General features: G+C 43.2%; 1 protein-coding gene across 1 annotated transcript in view; it reads left to right on the plus strand.

Moving 5' to 3' along the window:
• LOC139576550 (zinc finger matrin-type protein 4-like) overlaps positions 1-22,460 on the plus strand; it is a 151,134-nt gene that overhangs the window by 36,269 nt on the left and 92,405 nt on the right. Inside the window, exon 2 of the mRNA XM_071402764.1 lies at positions 315-416. Within this exon, the coding sequence (XP_071258865.1) occupies positions 315-416 (102 nt within the window). The remainder of the gene's footprint in view (positions 1-314; positions 417-22,460) is intronic.

The following is a 22,460-nucleotide window of genomic DNA, read 5'->3' on the forward strand; positions in this document are numbered from 1 at the left end:
AAAATGGGTTTATTGATTCAACATAAAATTCAGTTATGACTTCCTGCTGGATGGAAGAAAAAACCTTCTTTGCATTTGTTACTGCCATCACAGTGCTTGATATAATGAAATATTGATTAAACAGCTATCAAAGTATGAAATTACATTTTCATTTAGTTGCTCCATTATGTCCCTTCATTGCACTTGAAGCATTCAGGCATATTATATCCTTCAATTTCACATTTATATCATCTTACACTCAATTCCTCATTTGAAATGCCTCCAACCCAGGGTTATATTTCATGCTGTTGTTTGTCTGTCCTCTCTCCCACTAGATGAAGTCTACAGAAGTGGACCAAGGGCTTTTCACAGACACCTACTGTAAAGTGTGCAGCGCTCAGCTCATCTCAGAGTCCCAGAGGGTTGCCCACTATGAGGTGAGGAATACTTACTATTCTACAGTAATTCTTCTAAACCCCCACCGTGCAGTTAGAGATCAGACAGACCATAATGAACATCAGTTGTGCGCAGTAGATCACCTGCTGGGTGTCAACAAACTGTGGTGATTTATTCATCATGTAGAATAATAGTCGATGCTCTGTGGTGAGAGGCAATAGGACGACCCGCCCGCTGTGCATGGCCAACGCTCGTGTTAGTCTGACTTGTCAAGATGAGCGAGGGAGACAGAGGTTTAAGCAGGGATCGAACCCCAGTCTCCAGGGGCCATAGATGGTCCGAGGGTGGCAGTGCTATGGCTAAACCAACCACCAGCACATGCCTCATCAGTTTACCAGACAATCCAACCATTATTAACCAAGGCTTTGGTCATACTGTTTGTTCTGTGTCAGTCAGCACCGCTCAGCAGCAGAAATCGCAAACGGCAGAGGGCTGCAGTTTTAAAATGTCAATAAGCACGACTCACCTGGATTCACCCAATTATTCTTAATTATTTAGTTAAAGTGCTGATGAACAGCAAACACTGCCAGGCCCCATTGCCCTCCATGACCACCAGGTTTGTCGACAACCAGAGATTGCAGAAGAGGTTCTCTATCCGTGTGTTTCAGCAGTGCTTGAGTTTGGCCAGTACTCACTAGACTGAAGTACGGACACCTTGAATTTTCCTCTGCTTGACTACCTTCGCCTCTTATACAAATCAAATCAAATGTTATTGGTCCCATACACATATTTAGCAGATGTTATTGCAGGTGTAGCGAAATGCTTGTACAGTAGAAGGGCTCAGGGCTCAGATTATTTCAAATGAAAATGAGTTCTGGCACTTGTTTCATTCTAGTCCAAGCACAGCGGCTGGCTATCGGGAGGTAACTGGTCTCTTCTGTACTCCAGATGCTGCCTTTCACTCACTGTCACATAGAGTCAGATGGCCAGAACACAGCGTCTGACTGCAGAGCCCATGGTGCATCTGTATGGACATCAGGAATAATAGGAGCTGAAAGGACTCATATAACACTTCCTTCGTGCGGTTTAAGTATTTATCCGAGTGCTTGCCCTGCCCACAACGGACCGGTGGTCACTGAGTTTGCTACCGTTGCAACTACTCCTGATCGCTCTGATGAAACGTTACATTCGATACTGCTATTTCTGATAGCTATGAAATGTGCTATCTGAGTGATTCTGGAACAAAAAAAGACAGTGATTTGGGAGATTTTTACTACATGTAAACTGTAGAAGGGTCCTTTGGAGGAAGGATTGTTGACATATTTTTGATATTTGTATCTTAAAGCATAATTTCTGAATAATTGAAGTTGGAATATTTGTGACATTTTGGCCTCACTCAGGCCTCTTTTAAGACTCCATAATGTTTCATCTGTAGGTGCTACAAAGCAAAAGTTGGTGTCATATGAAGCTTTACCACTTTCTCTGTAATATGAGCTGTTTTTTTTATTTCAATAACACATTTCTTACATACATTTATGAATATAGATGTTTAAACGTTCATAGATGACCAGCAGGGTCAAAAAATAATAATCACAGTGGTTGTAGAGGGTGCAACAGGTCAGCACCTCAGGAGTAAATGTCGGTTGGCTTTTCATAGCCGAGCATTCAGAGTTGCAGGTGCGGTAGAGAGAGAGAGTCGAAAACAGCAGGTCCGGGACAAGGTAGCACGTCTGGTGAACAGATCTGGGTCCCATAGTCGCAGGCAGAACAGTTGAAACTGGAGCAGCAGCAGGTGTACTGGGGACAGCAGGTGGACTGGGGACAGCAAGGAGTCATCAGGCCAGGTAGTCCTGAGGCATGGTCCTAGGGCTCAGGTCCTCTGAGAGAAGAGAGAAAAGAGAGAAAGAGAGAGAGAGAGTTAGAGGGGCGCAACTTTCACTGGTGACACCACATTCAGAAATTGCATTTTTGTCCCCCCACAGTTTTATCATTGGAATGTGATACAAAACGAGGCAACAGTGCTTTAGGACCATGCGGACGCCTCCGAAGTTTGCGTAGGCTGGTTGGAATGTTTATCCGACTGGATAAAAAATGTATAATAATAATAATCATTATGTCCCCCGCCACTTCTAAAACCAAAGTTGCGCCCCTGGATTACACTGTGGTGCAGTGCAGTGCAGTCTAGTGTGGTAGTAATGTGAACTGAACATGGGTAATAACAGAACCAAAGTGCTGAGGATGGGATCTCTGAGAGCAGGAAGTAGTTGTACCCCACTGTGTAAAATATTTAGTTATTGTCTGCTGTGTTGTGACTGCACCACTTGGCCTGTTGCCTCCTGCATATGTGGTGTATCTGTGATCTAAGAAGCCTCTGCCTCTAATGCATTGTGACTTGTTTGGGGCATAGTGACGATAATGATAGGCAGTGGAAGGCAAGAAGAAGACTCAATGAGGAAAACAGGCAAGTGTCACACAACTTTCTTCCAGAACAGTCACAGAGTTTATCCTGTGTTTGTTCGGAGAGAGAGAGAGAGAGACACTCCAGTGTCCTTAGTTGTCTCTTTACTGTCTTATGCCTTAGATTAGTAGATATGCTGTTTATGCTTTGTTTGAACTTTCCGACCCCGTAAGGTATTTTCTTCTTTAATCCGATTTTGTACATTTGAGAACCTTAAAATACTCTTCCTGAGTTTAACAAGGTTTCCTTGTGTAATGCAAACTCAGAATTTCAATTGTCGAAAAGAGACCTGTTTGATGTAATGCATCCTTGACTTGAATCCTAACGTTGAGATTGGTGCAGGCTATGCCTTTTCAAGTTGAGATTGAAAACTTCATTATCTCAGCATTGCATTGTGCTGTTAATCTCCACTTCAAACACATCAAAGCCATCGGTCTGATGTAGAGGGGATCAGAATGGTCTGGTCCTACAGTTCAAAGAATTATTCCCTTCGCTGGGTCACATTTATCATGGGTCCCAAATGACACCCTATTCCCTATTAGAGTGCACTACTTTTGACCAGAGTCCTATTGGCCCTGATCAAAAGTAGAGAACTACAGTATATAGGGAATATGGGGACATTTAGTATCCAGACTTAATTATGCCTTTGATCCTCAAATAAATGTAATGGGTTTAGCATGTGTTAATAGGACTCAGGAGGTATAGGCCTAGGTACAGCAGTATCGCAGTACATTCAACCTTTATGCAACTTTCAACCTCCATGCAATTCCTGCTGTTGTTTCACACATATCTAATAATATCCCATTGCTTCAAGCTGTATTTGCTTGTTTATGGTAATGAAATTGACTTGCAGCTGATTAGAACTAGACCCCAGTGAGAAATCCCAGCGCATCTACTGTACATGATAGGATCCAGTGCTTTAAAGATAATTATTCTTCAGTAATTTCAGTTTCAGGACAATTACCTGCCACACCCTGTATATTTTCCACAGATGACAGTACCATGTATTTTACTTTACTTTGGTTAGAATAATCTAATTCTCCATCGCTGGGAATTCTGCCTGTCAGCTGCAAATTGTCAGCACTTCTTAGACTTTTTTTCTTCTTCTTTGTTTAGGGCAACAAACAGGCTGTATCGCACAGCAGCTGTATTGTACATGAGATTTTGCAGGGCCGTTTTGTTTCCAGTGCAGAATAGCACCCGGGTTTTACAATGACAATAGCACACAATTGTTTTTGTATTGTATTTCCAGCAGCAGTGGTATTCAGTGGAATTTGATGGCCAATCTGGATTCCCTGGTTGTGTCCTAAAGGGCACCCTATTCCCTTTATAGTGCACTACTTTTGACCTGGGCCTATAGGTCAAAAGTAGTGCACTATGTACAGTGCCTTCAGAAAGTATTCACACACCATTACGTTTTCCACATTTTGTTGTATTACAGCCTGAATTTAAAATTGATTACATTTTGATTTTGTGTCACTGGCCTACACACAGTACCCCATCATATCAAAGTGGAATTATGTTTTTAGAATGTTTTTTTTTACTGTTTAGTTACAGTTTGGATTTAAATCTGCTTGCAAATCTATAGCAATACTTGAATATGGTTGATCAACCACCAATTTGACACCAATTCGACAGTCTCATCCAGATCATCCTGGCATTTGTAGTTCTTTATGATAGCCACATTAGCAGCTAATAAGCATTTCATTTTGGAGGGGTAAATGCAGGCGAATATATTGATAAAAATCACCTTGTCCTAGAGAGATTTACTTGGTTATCAAAACGTCACGCCAGTGTAAGCCTACACGAAACACAGCCCGAAAATCCCCTATGGGAAAAAAGAATGCTTGCGAATGATATACTGAAATGTATGGTGGGAAAATTATTGGAACCATTTCTTTGTTTGACCACTAGGTTTTATGGGTATTATGACTGATACTGTGGTACTCTATTGTGTGACAGACAGTGTGCGTACGGTGGCTCTAGTCGAGAGGGACTGGTCAGTCAGTTAAGCTTACAATGTAGATCACAGCAGGGCTGCAGTGGAATTATATACTTGTGCTTATGAGGACTGATTCAAAGCTGTCACCACAACAGTATGCATATACCCAACCTAAGAAGAACAGCTTTTACTCATTGAGCCAAAGGATAGTTGGTAGCTATGGAACCCAGTACTTCAGATCTTCATGTCCCACATGATTTAATGAACACCAATTGATACAATTTCTCCCCAACTGTATGTGAAAGATAGCACTGTCTACCAACAACGATCAAACCACAGACTAATAGTCTTGTTCACCATTTGTGTCCATGTAGTGAGTTGTTTTGATGTTTTTCTGCACGTACCGCTTGCATCCTACATGCATAGCTACATTTATTTCATCCCTATTTGTTTGCTACCATTCATCTATCTGTCTAAGTCTCTCTCTCTCTCTCTCTTTTTTTTTCTCAGAGTGTGTGTGTTGCGTCCTTGCCCTCTGCCTATATGTTTTGTTCACTGGATTCCCGGATTCAGGATTCCTGGCTCGTGAATAGGTATGAAGAGCAAGACAGAGAATAGAGGTGACCAGAGGGCTTAATGTCTACATTTGGTCATATAGCGATACCGTCAGCCTTCAAGGATACCCTCTTCCTATAGACGTGTTCAACGGGCATTATTATAATTATCATGGCCCAGTTCTCTCCTCCAGTGTTGAAAACTCCCTGACTGTCTCTGTGATCGTTGTTGTCCTATAAGACCCATGTGTGCCACTGAGGTGGAATGTATACTAATGCCAATAGAATCAAATTGACGTTACATGTCTCATCCTGTTCTTATCCAAGGAGCTGTTTAATGTACATGTGGGTTGTTCTGTGGTATGTCCTATACCATTCAGTGCCAATTCCATTGCAGTGCCAGTCTTATAGGATCTTGGAATTTCATTCAAATCTTGGGTGAGAAAAACAAATTCATGTGGAAATATGTTTTGAGGATGTGAAGCTGCATGTGGTCTTTGTTTATGGACTGTGCTGACAGGATCAGCAAAGGTAATACTGAGGGATGTCCTTAAGGCAACCCTCTACTATACTCAACTTTGGACCTTTCCTGCCCCTTCGATCTCAGCTGTTCAACTGCTCCTCCTATGCTCATACGCATAGGAGTATATTGACAAGCGAATCTGCATCCCTCATGTCTAGTGGCTCTGACCTTTTGACAATATGGATTTTATGAGAGGAGGATAAGGGAAGCACCGTGATGGATTACTGTTATTTACGTAGTTTAGTAGTAGACTGTCTTGTATTTCGAAATAGCTACAGTACTAGTGCAGAGCGATTAGTGCTTTTTAAGGTTGGTTCGGTTTCAGTCCAGTTTTTTGAAAAATAGTCCAGTTTTTCAATTTCGGTTTTGATTATTATAATTGTTTAACACTAAATGCATTAATAAATCCCCATGGTGGTAGTGACTACCCATTATTACTTAACACTTATTAACCATCATTTATTCACATTACTAGGCTTTAATACAATATTTGTATATCACACAGCCTCATTTGTCCCCAGTTTGTCGCAATCTGTTATGACTCAAATGTATTTGTCAGATTAAGAAAAACTAGATTTTGAGAGCTGGTTTAATTACTCCTCATGTATCATTAACCAGCAATGCCTAATTGTTACACTAGATCATGCTGTCAAATTCAGTTACTGAAAGTTGAGATACGTACAGTGTAGGTCTGCATGTGAGTAATGTTTACGCTTTTGCCATTTATTATTCGCTGTGTATTTAAAATTGGGTTGGGGAGTTAATGGGATGGAAATATTAGTAATTTCTATTGCTGACAAAAGGTAATAAATTAAAATGAGATTCAGGATCATCATTGTGTCAGTAATTGATCATTAAGAAGGTTGAATAGTTAGGGTCTTTAGTCGTGTTCGTTTCAACGTAATCTGTGAGATGAAAATGCTGTTGTTCTCCCGCCCACGTTTGAAGGACTTTCAATTTGAAGGGCTTTTCAACATTAACATGTAAATGTATGTATTTCTTTGATGCATGCTAGCGATGAACAAACAGCAGACAACTGCATTGCTTTTTAACCCTGCTGTCACTAGGGTCTCACACTGGCCCATGTTTGGGTTACAGTAACGTCATTTTCAATTGGTCAGTTCAGCTGTAGGCCTACTGGTCAGAAGTCCTTTACTCATTGCTCAACTACTACAAAGGTAGTGATTGCAGGGTTCCCACCATTGAGAAGCTGTGTCAATAGATTAACCAAGCCATACAAGGAAGATCATCACCAACCTTGCATGCACTTGCTAGCAACGCATCTCTTCCAAAGCTGCCGCCAGGCAAGGTGGTTGAACTAACTACTGAAAGGTTGCCAGGTCAAATCCCCAAGCCAACAAGGTGACAAATCTGTCGTTCTGCCCTTGATCAATGCAGTTAACCCCCCACAACAACAGCTCCCTGGGTGCCCAATGTGGCATCCCCCCGCACTACTCTACGATTCAGAGGGGTTGGGTTAAAACGAAAGTTAAGTGCCGGTTGGACCTTGTGTGCAATTGACGATAAAACTAAATGTAATCCTTTAATCTAAACAAGACCTGCATGAAACCTAAACGGTTTGAAACTCAAAGCTGTTGACCTCATGTCAAAACATAAACTCCTAACTCTCTAAATATGACTCTTCAAGATGTTCGACTGGAGAGTGTTGTTGAGAGTCTCCAATATATTTCTGTATGTATGTTTATTTGTTAGTTCTGAGACTACAGCCTTTATACAACATTTACTTGGAGTTTGTATTCTGTATTAGTATACTTAGGCAAGGCTTTATTAGTATCCTCAGGCAAGGCTTGGGGAGCGTTTATTATTAGAATTTTTTTCTGCAAGATCAATTGTGACTCAGACCCTTCTAAATGGCACCGCTGAGCTGAAACAGAGGTAGAGTGTGTCCCAAATAGCACTCTATTCTCTATATAGTGCACTACTTTTGACCAGACCCGAAAGTGTGACATTTGGGACGCTGTCGTGCTATATGGTAGACATCCTTATTTTTCTTTAATTAAGATTAAACAAGTTAGTTACGGTCTCAAATTATTCTGACAAGGGAGAGACAGGCTGGTGAGGCGAATTAAACTGGAATAGCATGAGATGCAGATCCTTTTCTCCACCGAGATAGAATTCTTTCATGATTTTGGCATGACTAAACTCCTAAGCTGAGGACTTTGGCAGGTTTTAATTTAAAATATATAATGAACTAAAACCCCTAGTTTTTACAGCCATATCTCTGAAGGATAGGAGAGGTTTGAATTTCCAATGTTGTGAATTTCAGCTTTGGTGCATGGTGGGCAAAAAGAGGGCAAGAAAATGGCTTTGTTCCTTGGGCATGTACATTTCCTGTGTTACAAATGGCATGAAAATGGGTGCAATCAATCAATATGTGAGATATAATGGACCCAAAAACGCATTTTAAAAATAAAATTAGGCACATTAACATACACTACCTGACCAAAAGTATGTGGACATCTGCTCGTCGAAAATCTAATTTCAAAATCATGGGCATTAATATGGAGTTGGTCCCCCTTTGCTGCTATAACAGCCCCTGCTCTTCTGGGAAGGCTTTCCACTAGATGTTGGGGATTTGCTTCCATTCAGCCACACGAGCATTAGTGAGGTCGGGCACTGATGTTGGACGATTAGGCCTGCTGACAATCGGCATTCCAATTCATCCCAAAGGGGTTTGATGCGGTTGAGGTCAGGGCTCTGTGCAGGCCTGTCAAGTTTTTCCACACCGATCTCAACAAATTTATAGACCTCGCTTTGTGCACAGCGGCATGTTCATGCTGAAACAGGAAATGGCCTTTCCCAAACTGTTGCCACAAAGTTGGAAACACAGAATTGTCTAGAATGTTATTGTATGCTGTAGCGTTAAGATTTCCTTTCACTTGAACTAAGGGGCCTATCCCGAACAATGAAAACAGCCCCAGACCTTTTTTCCTCCTCCACCAAACTTTACAGTTGGCACAATGCATTGGGGCAGGTAGCGTTCTCCTAGCATCCTCCAAACCCAGATTTGGCCGCTGGACTGCCAGATGGTGTGATTCATCACTCCAGAGAACGCTTTTCCACTGCTCCAGAGTCCAATGGCGACGAGCTTCACACCACTCCAGCCGTCATTTGACATTGCGGTGATCTTAGGCTTGTGTGTGGCTGCTCAGCCATGGGAACCCATTTCATGAAGCTCCCGACGAACAGTTATTGTGCTGACGTTGCTTCCAGAGGCGGTTTGGAACTCGGTAGTGAGTGTTGCATCAGCACTCAGCTGTTCTGTTCTGTGAGCTTGTGTGGCCTACCACTTCGCGGCTGAGCCGTTGTTGCTCCTAGACATTTCCACTTCACAATAACAGCACTTACAGTTGACCGGGGCAGCGCTAGAAGGGCAGAAATTTTACAAACTGACTTGTTGGAAAGCTAGCATCCTATGACGGTGCCATGTTGAAAGTCACTGAGCTTTTCAGTAAGGTCATTCTACTGACAATGCGGGTATATGGAGATTGCATGGCTGTGTGCTCGATTTTATACACCTGTCAGCAACAGGTGTGGCTGAAATAGCCAAATCCACTAATTTGAAGGGGTGTCTACATACTTTTGTGTATATATTGTACTTTCTTGCCTTTAATCATGTAATATTTTGGCCTTCGTTTGGAGGGAAAATCTGTACTTTTATAGAGGGGAAAAAGAAGAAAGCAGCCTCCCAATTTGTACCATAAGTCTTGTTCATTTCTTTGCTGATAAAACTTCAGTAAGCCCCCAACTGCAATCATTTCTAAACACATCGCGTACTGCAACTGCTAATGGGAAGAACAAAGGCTTTTGAAGCCATGGGGAATAAGAATGAGGTATAATGTGAGGTGCTGTCAGAGAGGGAAAACAGAACATTTGAGGAGTCCCAGGGCATAGTAGGGAGTCTGTCCTTTGAGTTGCCAACTGAATTGTAATGCACTATATTCTTTTGGATCCATGTCCCATTGAGGTTTGATCCTACACCAGTGTTCCCTTTGAATGTCACAGGCTATCAACCTATTATGGCTCCCGAGTTGCGCAGCGGTGTAAGGCACTGCATTTCAGTGCTAGAGCCGTCACGACAGACCCTGGTTCGATCCCGGGCTGTATCACAACCGGCCGTGATCGGTAGACCCATAGGGCGGCGCACAATTGGCCCAGCGTCGTCCGGGTTAGGGGAGGGTTTGGGCCGGGGTAGGCCATCATTGTAAAATAAGAATTTGTTCTTAACTGACTTGCCTGTTTAAATGAAAAAGTATTAGGCCTGTTTTTTCATGACATGTTTTTGGAAATGTATTCATTTTTCCCCCGATACTGTTGATCATATATACACAAACGTAATGATACCATTACCTCAGCACATAATCAATTTGAAATGGAGTCTGAATCCTTTTCTTACTAAAGTGGTACTTATAGCCATTAGCCTGTCAGTGAGTTTGTTGCTTATGATTCTGTTCCCGGTCCTTATGTCTCTCATTGGCAATTATCTCTCCATATTCACAATATCAGGCAGGACTTTTTTTAATGTCGTTTCTCCATGAACTACTGCACTTATGAGTTGAAGAATTTAAAAGGTAATCACTCACTCTCCCAACCAACAATTACTTGTTTTACCTCAAGCACCTAGCAATGTACACAGCAGAAGGGAGCTGAGTGCTGTTAAATCCATTACATTTTTCACATGGATAACAGTCATCTATTCCGATGTGACATACACAACATACACTGTATACCAAGGGTTCACGACCCCATTTTGATATCTGAAAATTCTCGCGACCCCAACCATGTCAAAAAAAATATGTTACTTTTTTATTTGGGGCTATGGCAGTCAATTGAAAAACATTCTAACTGCATTTCTGATTGTCTTCTCAACTCACCCTCACATACTTTTAATGTGGTGCTATGACAGTCAAATGCAAATTAGTATGACACAATGTCTCATATTTCACCTCCACTAATGAGATGGGTGCCGCATCGGAGCTTCTCAAAGTCAGAAGGCATAGTCGACAGTCCGCACCTCATCTCTGCTGTCACATCCAATTTGGATCGGTATTTGATTTGAATGCAGACGAGAGCACTGAATCCATATTCACACAGATATGCGCTGGTGAAGGTTAGCCTGCCATGAGTTTTATGGTGGTTTCAAATCAACAGGAAATTCGGAAGTCATGACGCCAGTGATCTTCAGGTCGGAAAGTCGGAGCTCGAGAAAGAGGCCCGAGTTCCCAAGTTGGAATTCCGAGTTGGATGACTATTCAAAGCTATTTTTCCCAGTCGCTTTTTCACAGTTTTTCTCCAAGTTCCCAGTTGTCTTGAATGCACTGATGTCAGAAGTCAGAGATTTACGAGTTCCCAGTTCTCAGTTGTTTTGAATGCAGCATTAATGCGCAGAGGGAGACGGCAGGGTATTCCCTTTGAGTCAGGAACCAAAACTTCTCCATAGAGACCTTTAAATGCATTCGGTCACATGACAGCTCAATCAGCTGTTCGATTTCACTTACCGGCATGTCAACTGAGCCAGGATCACAGTCAAACGGATTGGGAAGTAGGTCCCAAAGTGCTCTTTCAAGAGTTGGAGGTCAGCAGTCATCTCTCGTATCAACGAAATATATATATATTTTTATATACATGGGAATGACAACAGTTCCTCTCTCAATGCAAATCTTTCCAACACTCCCCCTCAATAACCACCAAGCCTCGGTGTGAAATAGAACATTTTCATGCTCTGATCCCATTTCTCCAGATACTTTTGCTAACGGACATGCGTGCAGTGGATGTGGTTTGATGTAGTTTACAATTGAAGTTACCTGTTGCAGTATATCTCCTAGTTCTGTGCTCAGCTCTTTTGCCGCCAGTTGCTCTCGGTGTATCATACAATGTGTCCATATGGCAGAGGGAGACACATTCATAACTAGAGTCCAGAGGCCTGCCCACCGTCCCGCCATAGATGGAGCACCATCTGTGCAAAAGCCCACCATTCGATCCCATATGGAATCTGTTTTTCGTCAATATAGCCACGCAGCACACTGAACATCCCCTATGCCGTTTCATGCTGGGGGATCGTGAGACAGAACAATATGTCCTCGTGAATAGCATCCCCCGACATATAGCGAGTGAAAGTCAATGCATGGGCATCTCGGCCCTCACAGCTAACGTCCATTTGGAGAGCATAATGTGGGGAGTTTTTTTGTCGTTCAGTCAGTTTCCTCTTGATTGCTAGCTATAGCATCAATTCTTAGTTTCACACTGTTATCTGACAAAGATATTGATGTGAGTTTCTGTGACTCTGCCTCCCCACACATTGTTTTCACAATATCAATTGCAGACGGTAATATCAAAGTTTCTGCAATAGTGTGTGGTTTCATAGTGTAGTCAGCCTAGCCATTCACCTTGGGAATGATTCAAGTGCGGCCTTTTCCCATGATCTAAGGGCGCTCTCTGGTTGAATTCTATCTTTTAGATTTGAATCATTTTGATTTTGATTTTTAAGGTTAACCACATACAATGATTTTGATATTTCTTTTTTCTTCAGGATTTTGGAAATTCCCCCGTAACCCCATTTTCATATCAGGCGACCCCACAACGAGTCGCGACCCCTAGTTTGGGAACATGGTCCGTGTTCCATTTGATTCAGCAGCATAGTTGACATGACAGCCAAGGGGAAGGTTTAGCTTATTTCTAATGTGGAATGTTTTGTTGGATAGAAGCCATGGCCTTTTATGTCTGTGGGTTTTGGTCATGGCAGGTACTATCCACCGCGTTTGTTCCGTGTGTTTTTTGATGGGAGTTGAATATTTGATATTCTTGTCTGTCTGGCCTAGTTTCGTGACAGCATTCTGTCAAGTGTCTAGGGGAGTGCTGCCTCCCCCATTGTCGACTGATCTAAAGGGAGCCCTCCCTCCTGCCAAATTGTTCTGGATTTCATATGAAAGACCACACAGCAGCCGCCATGCTGTCAGAGTCTGGATATGTTTGAACTGTAAAAGACAGATTATGTGAGGAGGACTTCAAATCAACAGATAGGATAGGTATCTGGGGTCCAAATCAAGAAAACATTTTGATGAATTGGAAAGATGAAAACAACCATGTCAATATATTTTTCAAAAAAACGAATTGGCTCTAATTCAACATGTGCTTCAGGGAAGTTCTGTGGTTACTGTTATGAATGTAAAGCCAAGCAAGAAAAGATAGAATTTGAATGTTAGATAGTAAATATGATGAACACAAACTGACACAGACAGAAATTGGATGTGAACTGGAGAGAGAGAGGTGTTAGGTTGACAAAAAGAACATTCAGAACACTAATAGGGGAACACTGCAGGTTGTGCTGGTGGGTATAGCAACTTCTCAGCTCCTCCAAATGGATCCCAGCATGGGTGCTCACATATACAGTCACATCAATTAGTCCTCCACTGTTTCCCATTTAACTGTACGCAGCCTGACGGCATTCACTGACGGAGTGCACTGACGGCGTGCTTTTTTGGCTCTCTGTGTCCCAAATGGCAACCTATTCCCTATATAGTGCAGTATTTTAGACCAGAGCCCTGTGGGCCCTGCACAAAAGTAGTGCACAACATAGGGAGTAGGGTGCCATTTGGAACACAGCCCTGATAAGCTCTGCATTCATCCATTCAGGAAACAGCTGGGCTTATATGGTGTCTGAATAATCCATTGCCCACAGCTATGTGTAGAAAACACATGAAGTGAGCAGCACTTCACCACAGTCTCTTGTAGCTGATTGGGTTCTAAGTGCAGATATTATTCACCACGAGACAAAACTGAACGGGGAGGACGGGATAGCATAGATGTAGAAATGACATGGTGGTAGGAATGTTGGTAGGAGGTCGTTAACATTCCAAAAAGGTGTCCTTCTTGGTAGGAACAGTAAGAAGGTAGAGCTGAGGAAAACTGTATTTTTGTCTGCACTTAAACACAATTTGCAACGTGAATGGTGATGTGTTTCCATGCAGTGATCTATGATATGTCCTGAAACACCCAGTTAATGGTAATCAATAGGGTACAGATTAAACTACATGCTAAATACAGTCAAGGATGTTAGTCGTTCGGTCACTGTAAACCAGACACAGTTGCATTATACAGTTGCATTAAACACCAAAGATGACGCAGACAGACATGGCAGCTCTGCTTCTTGCAACTAAGCAACTCTGCAGTATTTCGTTTTTCTGTGTGTTATTTCTTACATTATTAGCCCAGAACGTTTTTTGTGTTATTACATACAGCCGGAAATAGCTTTTGGATATCAGAACGGTGGTAACTCACCAGCAACTTTCCCGAATTAGATCCTTTGTTCGCAACCCCAGGGCAGTTGAACTTATCCAAGAGGTTGCTCCAAGACGCCGCCGGTGGAGAAGAGGTATTCGAAGTGGACTTCTAGTCCGACTCAGGAGGCGCGCACACCATCCACAACTTCCGAGTATATTACTCGCTAAGGTTCAGTCTCTGGACAATAAAGTAGATGAGCTCAGGGTGAGAATCTCCTTGCAGAGAGACATCAGGGATTGTAACATACTCTGTTTCATGGAAAGATGGCTCTCTCGGGATATATTGTCTTTGTCCATACAGCCAGATGGGTTCTCAGTATATCGCGCAGACAGGAATAAAGATCTCTCCTGGAAGAAAAAAGGCGGGGGTGTATGTTTCATGATTAACCACCACTGGTGTGATTGTGAAAACATACAGAAACGTAAGTCCTTTTGTTCACCCAACCTAGAATACCTTACAATCAAATGCCATTTATTGTAGCTGGGGATTTTAACAAAGAAAATTTAAGGAAAACGCTACCGAAGTTCTATGAACACATTGACTGTATTACTCGCACTGCTAAAACACTCGACCACTACTACTCCAGCTTCCGGGATCTCTACAAGGCCATCCCCCACTCACTTCGGCAAATCTGATAATCACTCCATTTTGCTCCTCCCTTCCTATAGGCAGAAGCTCAAACAGGAAGTACCCGTGCTAAGGACTATTCAACGCTGGTCTGACCAATCGGAATCCACACTTCAAGATTGTTTTGATCATGCGGATTGGGATATGTTCCGGGTAGCCTCTGATAATAACGTCGACGAATACACGGATACGGTGACTGAGTTTTTCAGGAAGTATATAGGAGAAGTTGTACCCACTGTGACTATTATAAGCTACCCTAACCAGAAACCATGGATAGATGGCAGCATTCGCGCAAAATTGAAAGCGCGAACTGGGAATATGGCCAAATACAAACAGTGTAGTTATCAAACAAGCAAAACGTCAGTACAGAGACAAAGTGGAGTCGCAAATAAATGGCTCAGACCTTGAGACGTATGTGGCAGGGTCTACAGACAATCACGGACTACAAAGGGAAAACCAGCAACGTCGCAGGCACTGACGTCTTGCTTCCGGACAAGCTGAACACCATCTTCACCCGCTTTCAGGATAACACAGTGCCACCGCTACCAAGGACTGTGGGCTCTCCTTCTCCTTCAACGTGAGTAAGACATTTAAGCATGTTAACCCTAGCAAGGCTGCTGGCCCAGACAGCATCCCTAGCCAAAACCTCAGAGGATGTGCAGACCAGCTGGCTGGAGTGTTTACATACATATTCAATCTCTCCCTATCCCAGTCTGCTGTCCCCACTTGCTTCAAGATATCCAGCATTGTTCCTGTACCCAAGAAAGCAAATGTAACTGAACTAATAGACTATCGCTCCGTAGCACTCACTTCTGTCATCATGACGTGATTTGAGAGGCTAGTTAAGGATCATATCACCTCTACCTTACCTGCCCCTCTAGACCCACTTCAATTTGCTTACCGCCCCAATAGATCCACAGACAATCGCACTGCACACTGCCCTATCCCATCTGGAGAAGAGGAATACCTACAGTTGAAGTCGGAAGTTTACATACACCTTAGCCAAATACGTTTAAACTCAGTTTTTAACAATTCCTGACATTTAATCCTAGTAAAAATTCCCTGTCTTAGGTCAGTTAGGATCACCACTTTATTTTAAGAATGTGAAATGTCAGAATAATAGTAGAGCGAATGATATATTTCAGCTTGTATTTCGTTCATCACATTCTCAGTGGGTCAGAAGTTTACATACACTCAATTAGTATTTGGTAGCATTGCCTTTAAATTGTTTAACTTGGGTCAAATGTTTCGGGTAGCCTTCCACAAGCTTCCCACACTAGTTGGGTGATGAATGTGGTTTGTACAGATGAATGTGGTATCTTCAGGCGTTTGGAAATTGCTCCCAAGGATGAACCAGACTTCTGGAGGTCTACAATTTTTTTTCTGAGATCTTCAGAAAAAAAAACTTTATGAGGTTTTCCTTTGATTTTCACATCATGTCAAGCAAAGAGGCACTGAGTTTGAATCCAATTGACTCAAATGATGTCAATTAGCCTATCAGAAGCTTCTAAAGTCATGACATAATTTTCTGGAATTTTCCAAGCTGTTTAAAGGCACAGTCAACTTAGTGTATGTAAACTTCTGACCCACTGGAATTGTGATACAGTGAATTATAAGTTAAATAATCTGTCTGTAAACAATTGTTGGAAAAATTACTTGAGTCATGCATAAAGTAGATGTCCTAACCGACTTGCCAAAACTACAGTTTGTTAACAAGAAATGTGTGGAATGGTTGAAAAACTAGTTTTAATGACGCCAATCTAAGTGTATGTAAACCTCCGACTTCAACTGTATGTAAGACTGCTATGCTGTTCATTGACTATAGCTCAGCATTCAACACCATAGTACCCTCCAAGCTCATCATTAAGCTCGGGGCCCTGGGTCTGAATGACATCCTGTGCAACTGGGTCCTGGACTTCCTGACGGGCCGCCCCCAGGTGGTGAAGTTAGGAAACAACACCTCCACTTCGCTGATCCTCAACACAGGGGTCCAACAAGGGTGAGTGCTCAGCCCCGTCCTGTACTCCCTTTTCACCCATGACTGCGTGGCCATGCACGCCTCCAACTCAATCACCAAGTTTGCAGACGACACAACAGTAGTAGGCCTGATTACCAACAATTACGAGACAGCCTAACGAGAGGAGGGCCCTGGGAGTGTGGTGCCAGGAAAATATCCTCTCACTCAATGTCGACAAAACAAAGGAGCTGATCGTGGATTTCAGGAAACAGCAGAGGGAGCACACCTCTATCCACATCGATGGGAGCGCAGTGGAGCAGGTGGAAAGCTTCAAGTTCCTCGGCATACACATCACTGACGATCTGAAATGGGCCACACGCACAGACAGTGTGGTGGAGGCTGAAGAAATGTGTCTTGGCACCTAAAACCCTCGCAAACTTTTACAGATGCACAATTGAGAGCATCCTGCCGGCTGTATCACCGCCTGGTGCGGCAACTGCACCGCCCACAACCGCAGGGCTCTCCAGAGGGTGGTGCGGTCTGCCCAATGCATCACCGGGGACAAACTACCTGCCCTCCAGGACACCTACAGCACCCGATGTCACAGGAAGGCCAAAAAGATCATCAAAGACAATAACCACCCGAGCCACTGCCTGTTCACCCCGCTATCATCCAGAAGGCGAGGTCAGTACAGGTGCATCAAAGCTGGGACCGAGAGACTGAAAAACAGCTTCTATCTCAAGGCCATCAGACTGTTAAATAGCCATCACTAGGCAACTCCCACCCGGTTACGTAACCCTGCACCTTAGAGGCTTCTGCCCATTATTCATAGACTTGAAATCACTGGCCACTTTAATAGTGGAACACTAGTCACTCTATGATGTTTACATATTTTTGCTTACTCACCTCCTGTGTATATACTGAATTATATTCTATTGTATTTTAGTCTTTGCCACTCCGTCATTGCTCATCCTAATATTTATATATTCCTTAATTACATTCTTTTACTTTTAGGTTGTGTGTATTGTGTGTATTGTTGTGAATTGTTAGATATTACTGCACTGTTGGAGCTAGAAACACATGCATTACGCTTCACCAGCAATAAGATTTGCTAAACACGTGTATATGACAAATAAAATAATAAAATAAAATGTGATTTGATTTGAAGAACACCAAGAGCCCAGCGTTAGCCCTGCCTGCTGACACATACACACACACACACGAACACACACACACGCACGCACGCACGCACGCACACACACACACACTCAGACAGTAAGGGGATCTTCCGATGAGACAGCCACTCAGCCCCTTCCCCATTCCCCATCCTAGAGTGTCTCTCTCTGGAGTTTACCTGACCTAATCTGTGTCAGGCCTGGTTTGTCTGACTGACTTCTTTACGTAATGAGGCCTCCTCAAGGGCTGCTAGCCTGCTCCATTACCCAGCAGGCCAACTTGTCCAGTCCAAATCAGAACATACTTAAGGGTTGGCTCATTTAAATGGCTCCAATTAGTTCCCAAGAGATAGGCCGACCAGTCTGCCACGACATGACGTTACGTAACACTAACAGTCATATTAGCAAGCAGTTCATTATGATGACTGCAGATGTTGCTAACAGGTCACATTCTGTCTGTGAGTGATCAAGCAGTATTGACTTGTAGCACAATATAGGAATGCAATGGTCAGTCATGCAAACAGTGCAGGTTAGTGTTTTTCTTATGAATCTTGTTCTGGAGGCAGCTTTGCAGAGAGGTCACTTGCTGGCACAGCCACAAAGTCATATTACAATATAGCCAATTTTGACTTTGCAGCTGGCCAGTCTAGCGGAAATCGCTCTGTTCTGCATCCAGGACAAGACTTATCCCAATAAACGTCAACCTGCGCAAACAGTTTGAAAATAAATTTTGTTTGATTTACATTTTCTCAATTGGTTTTAACACATTTCTACAATAGATAAAGAGAAGGCAAAGGAAATGCATAGTTTACCTCTACTCTAAACACTTCAGACACGACGGACATCAACGGAAACACAACTATCCTTTAGCATCATGATACTGTTTTATTTTCCTCCTCTTTTCTTGAGAAGTCTTGCCCCCTGGTCTTTGTGTCTGCATCCTAACTGTCAGCCTATTCCCTATATAGTGGACAACTCTTGACCAGAGCCCAAGTAGTGCACTATATACCATTTGGGATAGAGCCTGCCTATAGTGGGCAGACATAAGGACCGGACCAGAGGGTGGCACGGCTGGAGAATCTGCCGAGGGGCCATTGAGCAGGGAGTAGATTAAATCCAGAGGTCTCTCCCCCTCTCTCCCCTCCTCCCCCAGGGCACAGAGATCATAGAGCTTCTCTGATCAGCTCACTGATGTGGTGGTAATGCAATATGGATTTTTCCTCCGCCCTGATTTTGTCAACCGTGCATTTAGTGCCAGCTTTGTAAAAACAAAGGCACCAGAGACTTCCTTCCTGTTACTGCCAGTTTATTTATATCAGTAGCAGAGGCCGCTCGCAATCGAGAGGAAAGTAAGGCAAGCTCTATTGGTCATACAGTGTATACTACTATCCTATTGGTCATACCTTATATACTACTATCCTATTGGTCATACAGTATGTACTACTATCCTATATACAATACAGAACTGCCAAGGAGATACAGTACCTCTCTGCATGGCCTTTGGCGTTTTAGACTCCCCATGGAGATATCATCACCAATGCCAACAGTAGTGGAGATGATTCTCCATGAGCAGATTTTACTCTCTTACGCTGGTGGTTGGTTACTTCTCACTCATCCTTCACAACTGTACTACTTTCTTCTAAGTTTCCACAGGCTCCTATCTCCAGTTAAAGTTTGCATCCCAAATGGCACCCCTTTCCCTATAAAGTACACTACTAGTGGTGTAGTAGTATATACTGTCTACTAGTGGTGCACTAATAGCCATATATAACATTTGGGATAGAGCCTGCCTATAGTGGGCAGACATAAGGACCGAACCAGAGGGTGGCATGGCTGGAGAATCTGCCAAGGGGCCATTGGGCAGGGAGTAGACTAAATCCCAAGGTCTCTCCCCCTCTCTCCCCTCCTCCCCCAGGGCACAGATATCATAGAGCTTCTCTGATCAGCTCACTGATGTGGTGGTAATGCAATATGGATTTTTCCTCCGTCCTGATTTTGTCAACCGTGCATTTAGTGCCAGCTTTGTAAAAACAAAGGCACCAGATACTTCCTTCCTGCTACTGCCTGTCATGCGGGGCGGAACAGGTGAACCCAAGAGCAGACTCAGACGAGGAGACTGGGATGAGGTAACCAAGATATTTATTGAAACACGGGGGGGGGGGGGGTTGAGTGCAGGCCAGGGGAAACTTGGGCAGGTTGCCGGAAACTAGGGGCGGAGGCTGAGGCTGGAGCGAGAGGTGTTGGGACAGGGTAAGCAGGTCCGGAGGGGAATCCAAGGGAGCATAGAGTGGGGAATCCAGGACAGAGTAGCAGGACTGGCGAGAAGTTGGACTGGAGATAGGTACCAGAGTCAGAGTGGGCAGAACTGTAGTGGAGAGGGAAACATCGCCAGGCAAGGGAAAACAGGCACAACAGGAACACAGGAACAAACGGCTAGAAACATGGACTGACTAAGCAGAGATTACGATCTGGCAGTGTGGAAGTGGCAGGACTGAGTATTTGTAGAGGTCTTGATTATGGAACAGGTTGCAGCTGGTGGGGATCTGCTCTGACTCCAGCACACCTGTCTCCGCCCACACAATCACACACAAACACACAGAGGGAGAGGGAGAGGGAGAGGGAGAGGGAGAGGGAGAGGGAGAGGGAGAGGGAGAGGGAGAGGGCACTGGGGGAGTGGCGGCAGGTCAAGGAGGCACAGGATGAGCACTAGAGGGCGTGGCAGGATGTGGCACTGCCAGTTTATTTATATCAGTAGCATAGGATGCTTGCAATCGAGAGGAAAGTAAGGCAAGCTCTATTGGTCATACAGTATATACTACTATCCTATTGGTCATACAGTATATACTACTATCCTATTGGCCATACAGTATATACTACTATCCTATTGGTCATACAGCATATACTACTGTCCTATTGGTCATACAGCATATACTACTATCCTATATACAATATAGAACTGCCAAGGAGGTACAGTACCTCTCTGCATGGCCTTTGGCGTATTAGACTCCCCATGGAGATATCATCACCAATGCCAACAGTAGTGGAGATGATTCTCCATGAGCAGATTTTACTCTCTTACGCTGGTGGTTGGTTACTTCTCACTCATCCTTCACAACTGTACTACTTTCTTCTAAGTTTCCACAGGCTCCTATCCCCAGTTAAAGTTTGCATCCCAAATGGCACCCCTTTCCCTATAAAGTGCACTACTAGTGGTGTAGTAGTATATACGGTCTACTAGTGGTGCACTAATAGCGGTGCACTAAATAGTAAGTAGGGTACCATTTGGGATACAGACATAATAAACCAACTGACACACTGAGGTCTTTCAGGTTCCCTAGGGGTGTTGATTTCTGTCAGTGCCTTTAGGTCCTCTCTTGCCATTGGGTTGGTTGTATGTAGGCTGTGTTCCAATGCTGTAGTTAGTAGACGTTGACATTGCCAGCAGCACAGTGTGTGTATTGCCTCAGAGCAGAGAAACTCAGATGGATTCAGATGGATGCAACATAGGAGAGTGGCACCTATCTGTGTCATTAATGGTGGGCTTCTGGCGCTGCAGCCCTGAATGTTTTTGTTCCAGCCCCAAACCTTCTGATTCTCGAAGAATTATGAAATTATAGGCTGTAAAAACATGGCTCTGGTGTGCTTTAGGACCTCGTGGACACCTCGGAATGGGCGGGCAGGCTGTTTGACTCTGCACCCAGGGGTTTCTAAAGCTAGTGTGGCATGTTGCATTTTTTTATTTATTTAATCAGGGAAAAACACATTGAGACCAAGGTCTAATTTGCAAATGTGCCCTGGGAACAATACAGAAAATAAAATTATACACAATTTAAAAAACAAAATGTAATAAATAGCAAATATTATATACACCATAAATAATCAAGCAATACAAACACATTTATCAATATAAAAATCCCTTTCTCCTAAACTGACCCAGAGACAACACATCCAAATGAAATGTTACTTGGAGATTATTCCACATGATAGGGGCCTGGTAGGAAAAGGCAGATTTACCCAACACTGTGGATGTAATGATTACTCAGGGTGACAAAGGTGTAGATTCACACGCAGAGCGCGGCAGGTGTTTATTTTGCCTTCGCAGAAGGCAGGAATCGTGGTCACAGGCAGGCAATGGTCATACAAAGACAGGGCTACGTTCAAGAACACAAGGAAACAGAACACAAGGTTAACTAAGAAAATAAATACAGAACCTTATAGTGGATAACCGTAGAGTCTCCAGCATTAACCAACCCTGTGATCTAGTGTCATAATCCGAGTTTCTATATTTCAACAATGATGTTAAGTAAATTGGTAGTTTATTGAGTAAGGCTTTATAAACAAATAATGAATAATGAAGTGACCTACGTGTTTTTAGCGAGGTCCAACCAACTTTATGATAAAGGATGCACTGGTGAGTATCAAAACTGTCAGATGTTATACAACGAAGTGTGCTATGATAAATTGTGTCCAAGGGCTTCAAAACACTGGTATCTGCATTCATGTATATAATATTGCCATAATCTATAACAGGAATGAATGTAGACTGAA

The sequence above is a fragment of the Salvelinus alpinus genome, chromosome 5 (genome assembly GCF_045679555.1).
Source record: "Salvelinus alpinus chromosome 5, SLU_Salpinus.1, whole genome shotgun sequence".
NCBI classification, from domain to species: domain Eukaryota; kingdom Metazoa; phylum Chordata; class Actinopteri; order Salmoniformes; family Salmonidae; genus Salvelinus; species Salvelinus alpinus.